At 37.5% G+C, this 6,694-nt stretch overlaps 1 protein-coding gene across 1 annotated transcript; it reads left to right on the top strand.

Annotated features, from left to right (window-relative positions):
• Positions 1–667: 667 nt before the first annotated feature.
• LOC130979062 (protein FAR1-RELATED SEQUENCE 5-like) lies at positions 668–6,486 on the top strand. Its single transcript, XM_057902422.1, has 6 exons — positions 668–682; positions 741–935; positions 1,208–1,211; positions 1,435–1,538; positions 4,088–6,295; positions 6,427–6,486. The coding sequence occupies exons 1-6, from the start codon at positions 668–670 to the stop codon at positions 6,484–6,486; spliced, it is 2,586 nt and encodes an 861-aa protein (XP_057758405.1).
• Positions 6,487–6,694: the final 208 nt, after the last annotated feature.

Below are 6,694 nucleotides of genomic sequence, written 5' to 3'. Positions count from 1 at the left end.
TAACGATTTTTGACCTGTGGTAAGATAGTAATTTCTTTATTCTTTTTGTGGGCTAATGAAACAATTTGTCTCTATTTTATGGTGCTCTCCAAAAAAGTAAAACCACTCAATATATTTCTATTCAATTTTATCCTTCTAATTATTTTAAGATATATCCTAATGCTAAAAAATATATCAGTGTACCAAAAAAGTACTATGGTACATGTGAAAACCTTCTAAAAGTATATATCTTGTTTGGTAATATATTTTAGGAAAATTTTCACATGTTATAATTGCTTTACTGATACATTGGTGTGACAAGTACTGTTAGGTAGCCAATTAAAAAATTGCTGTGTATAATATTGTGTAAAGACAAAAACGACCATGGAAAGCCACTCAATAGACGGCTAAAAGTAATCTTCAAAGAATGCTTATTTGATGAAGTAGCTGAATTAGGATAAGCTGGTGATCACTCTGGGCTACTGGGCTTTATTTGTATGGCCGTTTTTTTTTTGGACTAAATTACTTCCTTTAATTAATGGTTGAGAATTTTTAGTCCAAACTGTATGATGGATTTGAAAGAGAAAAAACATGTGAAATAAAAAAGTTATAACCAATCAGATTTGTAATTAACCCAAAAAAAAAAAGTAATCAGATTTGTACTGGGTATAAGATATTTTCCACCGTTATGAAAGATTGGAAGGTTAGGAAAGTGTGAGAAAGAAGGTGTAATTTTGGTGCCCCTGGGATGTTCCTTAAAGCAACGCAATGTTGAGACGCGTAATGCTTTGAAGATATTCCAGCAGCTGACTCCTCTCCCCGGCAACCTTCTCTCAAGTGGCTCACTCCTTGCGTCGCCGTCTCCCTCCGCTATTGAAGCAGCAAGGTTCGCATCTGGTAGGCCCTTGGATTCATTCAAGGAGTGCCGAAGGCTTATGTGCTTCGGGACTGGGGAGGTAAGTTCCACTAGGAGGGAGTGTAGTTGCTGTTAGTGTTTTCTTTTTAAATCGTATTTGTCTTTTGGGTGTGATTCCGGGTCGGGTCGGTATTCGGCGACCACGCCGAATGCCTTAATAAAAGAAAACTGGGTTTTTCAAAGAATATGATTGTTGGAGCAATAGTAGATGAGCTTACAAAGAGGAGGGAGGGGGCTAACCGACGTGGTGGCTTTTGGGGTCTTCCATTTTTGTGTTTGTGTCCTATGAATGGGTTTATCGAGTGGATGTAGTCAGGTATTGAATAGTTTGTGGTGTGGCAGGTGCAGTGCTGGGCAGACGAAGCTGGTGGGATAAATACTCAGGGCCACTAAGTGCGTTGCATTTAAAGCAATAGGTGAGTTTCACTTTAAAATCTGTAAAGTAGATGTTGTTAGCCTGGTGAAATGAGAGAAAAAGTGAACAACACATTAAGTATACCAAATTGTGTTAATTGTTGTAATGATTCCAATTTATTCAGAGAGGATGGGGTCCTGCAGCGGTGTTGTAGAGGGAACGTGCCAGTGGAATGTGAGGAGCAGGGATGATTGGGTTCAACGCAGCGATGTAGGTTTAGATGAGCAGGTACGTTCTTATTAGTGTTTGAAAGTACGCTTTAATCTCTGAATGTGACATGGTTGGTCATATATGCTGTTTGAAAGTACGCTTTAATCTCTGAATGATTCCAATTTTGTGATATGCGTTGTTTTTTATTTGGATTGAATAAACGGTATTCATAGTTTAATTTTTTCATAAACGGAATTGAAACTGCGTAAACCAGGTTGAATGGTTTAGAAATGGAACTAATATGCTTTTTTACATAGGAATTGGTTTTAAATCAGTACCAGTTCATAAAAATAAAACTTGTCTTAACTTATTAAAGTAGTATTAACGGGTTTATATGCTACACCTAATGTTTAACATACCCGAAATTAATTTTAACCATTTTTTTCCATTTTTCGTCCACCTCTGTCCTCCCTCTACCCCTCTTTTGACCTCTCTTCTTTGTCTCTCTATCATCGTTTATGTTTTCTTTAATACAAGTTAAATAAGTTCTTTCAGTATAATAATTCGATATTAGATTTTAACTCCACAATTTTAAATGTTGCTAGCTAATTAGTAATAGAAAATAATAAATTTAGTTACCGACAAGTATGTCTCAATGTATATGAACTACTAAAAAGATAAACAAAAATTGAAAGCCAGTCTAAATTTTTATTCTTAAATCTTTTGAACTCTTTATATTATATATAAAGAATTGGTATTTTAGAAAGATTTAATGAGTATTCATTAATTACAAAGATTCAATGAGTACTCATTAATTAAGTCTTTTAACTAGTATTCATTAATAAGTACTCATAAGTTAAAAAGATTTACCGTAAATTTCTTTGATCCTTTACCAATTTACATATATTGAGGAACCTAATAGGTAATTTTTTTAACATAATGTGTTGTTATAGTTGTCAATTTAGATGGTAATATTAGTTCCTAATGATACAGCAGCTGTGTGACATGCATTTATTGAAAATTGTATTAAAAATTTTCTGTGTAAAGTAAATCAGGATTGGGAGCAGTGTTGTTAATGAATCGAAGCAGCTGTTATTGGCAGGTTTAACATTAAATTTTGGCTTCAAGTGTTTCTAACGTTTGGTGAATTTAGTTGGTCTTTTCTGGTGTTGTGAACCATAGTAATGCAATGAATTTAATCTTGTGTGATTTGAGTTATTTTTTATTTGGCCTGAATAAAGGGTGTTCATAGGTCTGTTTTTTTCATAAACTGATGCACATACATGTTAAATGGTTTAGAAATCGAATTAAATTACTTGTTGACATAGAAACTGGTTTTAAATCAGTTTATCATGTAGTGTAACCGTTTAAACTAGTTCATAAAACTAAAACCATTAAAGTAGTCAAAAGTGGTTTATTTGCTACAACTAATTTTTAACATACCCAAAATTAATTCCAGGCTATCTCTCATTTATGGTCCATCTCTCTGTCGCCCCCTCTTTCTCTCCACCTTTCTCTTGACCTCTCTTCTTTGTCTTTTCTATCATCATTTATGTTTTCTTGAATATGCGTTAAATAAGTTTTTTTAGTCGAATAATTCGATAATAGATCTTAACTCCACACTTTTAAATGTTGCTAGGTAATTAATAATAAAAAAATAATAATAAGTACTCATTAGTTACAAAGATTCAATGAGTACTCATTAATTAAATCTTTTAACTAATATCGTTAATGAGTACCCATAAATTAAAAAGATTTATTGCAATTTTCTTTTATCCTTTAGTAGTTTACATATATTGAAGAATAGTAAAATGTTAGGATAATTATTATTGTTTGTCCTTAATTAGCTAGCAATATTTAAACATGCAGACTTAAAAAATATTAATGGATTATAAGATTAGAAGAATTTTTGTAACTTATATTTTTTTATCATTATAGTCCCATTCTATTGAACACCCAATGTTTCAGGCTAAGTGAAATTAATGGATTTGGCTGAAGGTTATAGAAAATGGAATGAATTAGCAATGATCTATTTTGCCTTAACAAAGCCGTAGAACGAAGCTACTAGCTTCAAATTATATTACCGTACACTTTATTGGTAAGTCGAATTAAATTACTTATATTTATCAATGCATCACGGAATGGCTATAAATTAAATTTGTTTACTTCAATTTACATAGTTATAAACCAAAACGAGATAGGCATGTAAGCTTTTTAAATGTAGAACATCGATGTAATATTGGAAGCATTTTATGTTGTTTGTGTGAATTATCCTTACATATATATTAAAATCTATTATGACTTGAGACATGAAATTAAAGCACAGACTATGGCACCTGTATATCACGTCATAATCATTTTACGCTACCAACAATCGGAAAAATGCTTAGTTTTGATATTATTGTAGTGAAATTCGATAACAATTTTGTTGGGTTTAAACAGAATTAGACCATAAAAACTAGTTTTTAACGAAGTGGTTTTTATTCAAAAAGTGTAGTTTCAGTTTACTAAATTTGTGTAAAAATTCTGGTTTATTTAAAGAAGTTTTTGTTCAGTTGTGTTAATTGTGATTTTGTTGACCACCCCTGGCCCCGATGATGAATAATGGATTTCGTTAATTATACAAGGAAGCATTATATGACATGGGAATTGAAGCGGAGGAATATTTTGGTGACTATGAAAGTAAGGATGACGGGCGTAACGATGGGTTCGATTCAGATGAAGGAGTGCAGCCAGATGATGTCCTTCGAATGGAATTTAACACTCCAGATGAAGCTAGATCCTTTTATAATAACTATAGCCGATTAAAGGGGTTTTCTACGAGGCAAGGGAGGAAGGTAATAAATAGTGCAGGGGATATTGTGCGATACACATTTGTGTGCAATAGGCAAGGGTATCGGGAGAAGAAATGGTTAGAGATGGCTAATCGAAAACGGGAGCACAAGATTGTGACTCGTTGTGGTTGCCTTGCCGAGATGAGGATAAAGAGAAAAGATGGGAGTGGAAAATGGTACGTGTCTCGGTTTGTGGATGAGCATAATCATGAACTCGCATCTGGCAAGTTCGTCGATTACTTGAGGTCACACAGGCGGATATCTGAAGTAGAGATTGCACAAATGACTACCTTGAGGGAGGTTGGTATCAGCATTCCTAAAATATATGAATCGTTCGCGGCACAAGCTGGGGGTTTTAACCTTCTGACATTCACGAAGCAAGACATGTATAATGAGGTGAGGCGACAAAGAGGAATACAAAATGGAGATGTAAGCGCTACAATTCGATACTTAGAAGGTGTTTCCCGTGTAGACAACAGAATGTTTTGGAGGTACAAAATGGGGTCTGAAAACAATCTTTGTGACCTATTTTGGAGTGACGGGCACAGTCAGTTCGACTATGCAATATTCGGAGATGTTCTAGCCTTCGATGCTACTTACGGCCGAAACAAGTACAATTTGCCTGTTGTTGTGTTCTCAGGAGTTAACCACCACAACCAAACATGTGTCTTCGGATGTGCAATGGTCTCGTGTGAAACGCAAGAGTCCTACATCTGGGTTCTGCAGCAGTTTTTGAAATGCATGGAAGGAAAGGCCCCTAAGGCAGTCATCACAGATGGAGATACCTCGATGCGAAATGCTATACGTCATGTATTTCCCGAAACCCATCACAGGCTATGTGCTTGGCATTTGCTTCGTAATGCGACCTCCAATATATGTGACTCACGATTCACGCAGTTATTTAGACACTGCATGCTGGCGGACATGGAGGTTGACGAGTTCGAGGCGCAATGGGAGGCGATGCTGGATGAATGTGGGGTTCGTGAAGTCGAATGGGTGAAGGATTTGTACCGCAAAAAAACTGCATGGGCGACAGCATACATCAGAGGACGATTTTTCGCTGGCATACGGACAACCTCCCGTTGTGAATCTCTACATGCCAAGTTGGGCAGGTTTGTGGAGAGTAGATACGGGGTCCTTGAATTTGTCACGAACTTCCAAAGATGCATTGATTTCTTGCGAGACAATGAGGACGAGCTTGAATTTCGTTCATGGTATGGAACTCCAGTCTTGCAAACTGAGTTTGTTGAGCTTGAGAAGAATGGGTGGACAAAGTACACACGAGAGATGTTTTGGAGATTTCGTGAAGCTCTTAAAAGGTGCGTTCGGATTCACATATGTGGATGCAATGAAAATGCCGAGGGTGAAGTATATGTTGTTCAAAAATATCGCAGGCCGGAAAAGAAGTGGGAGGTTTGGAGGCAAAATGTGGGTAACAAATTCAGCTGCACCTGCCTGAGAATGGAATCATTCGGACTTCCCTGTGTCCACATACTAGCTGTGTTGGTGCGCTTGGATTATACTGTCATTCCCAGGACGCTTGTGCTCCGCAGATGGTCGAAGACAGCAAAGTTTCACTATGGCTTAAATTGCACTGGAAATGAAACACAGGAGCAAACATCAACGTATAGGTCCCGGCTGGGAGCTTTTGCTCAGCTATGCACACGACTAGGCCGGGTTGCATGCATGAGCGATGAAGACTTCAAGTACTACTCACATAAGGTACTATCTGACACAATCTGCCTGGAAATTAAGAATGGCCTTAGGCCCCCGGAAGACGTTGGAGTAGCGGCGGAGGAACAACGAGTGAAGGACCCCATCAGCGTGAGAACAAAGGGTACCGGTCGACTCAGCCAGGCATCCGCATCGACCGGGAAAAAACGGCGCAAGTGCAGCAACTGTGGCCGAGTCGGTCATCGAAGGACCCGTTGTCCAAATCGTGCAGGTCAGGAGGGTGGCCAACCGTGTGTGGGCATGAATAAGAGAGTTCGAGGCACCCAGGTAAAAATGATCAGGTTCTCGTTTCTTTTCTGCTAGATGGGCCCGTTCTTTGATGTAGCGTATTACATTTAATTCCATGAATACTTGGTCCACGTCTTTGGTTAAAATGTGACTAAATGTTTCTCATGCAGGTGGTGCAGGAAGATGCTCCTTCGAACAACCCGGAGGCTGTGTCCCTTGGCGACCTTTGATATGCTCCGGAGTGGCACATGTTCATTTTAGTGGTACTAGTATATTAGGGGGAATGTTGTCGCTTCTTGCGGCTCCAGTTACCGTTGACTAGTTGTAGTTACTTTGTTATATAGAACTTGTTGTTGAAAACCTTTATATATGGGTGTTGCTCATTTGCATATTACTATTGCATATAGTTAAGTATATGGGAACTCAGTGACAAACATT

Source organism: Arachis stenosperma, chromosome 1, assembly GCF_014773155.1.
Source record: "Arachis stenosperma cultivar V10309 chromosome 1, arast.V10309.gnm1.PFL2, whole genome shotgun sequence".
Taxonomy (NCBI): Eukaryota; Viridiplantae; Streptophyta; class Magnoliopsida; order Fabales; family Fabaceae; genus Arachis; species Arachis stenosperma.
This window is presented reverse-complemented; position numbering and strand designations above follow the sequence as displayed.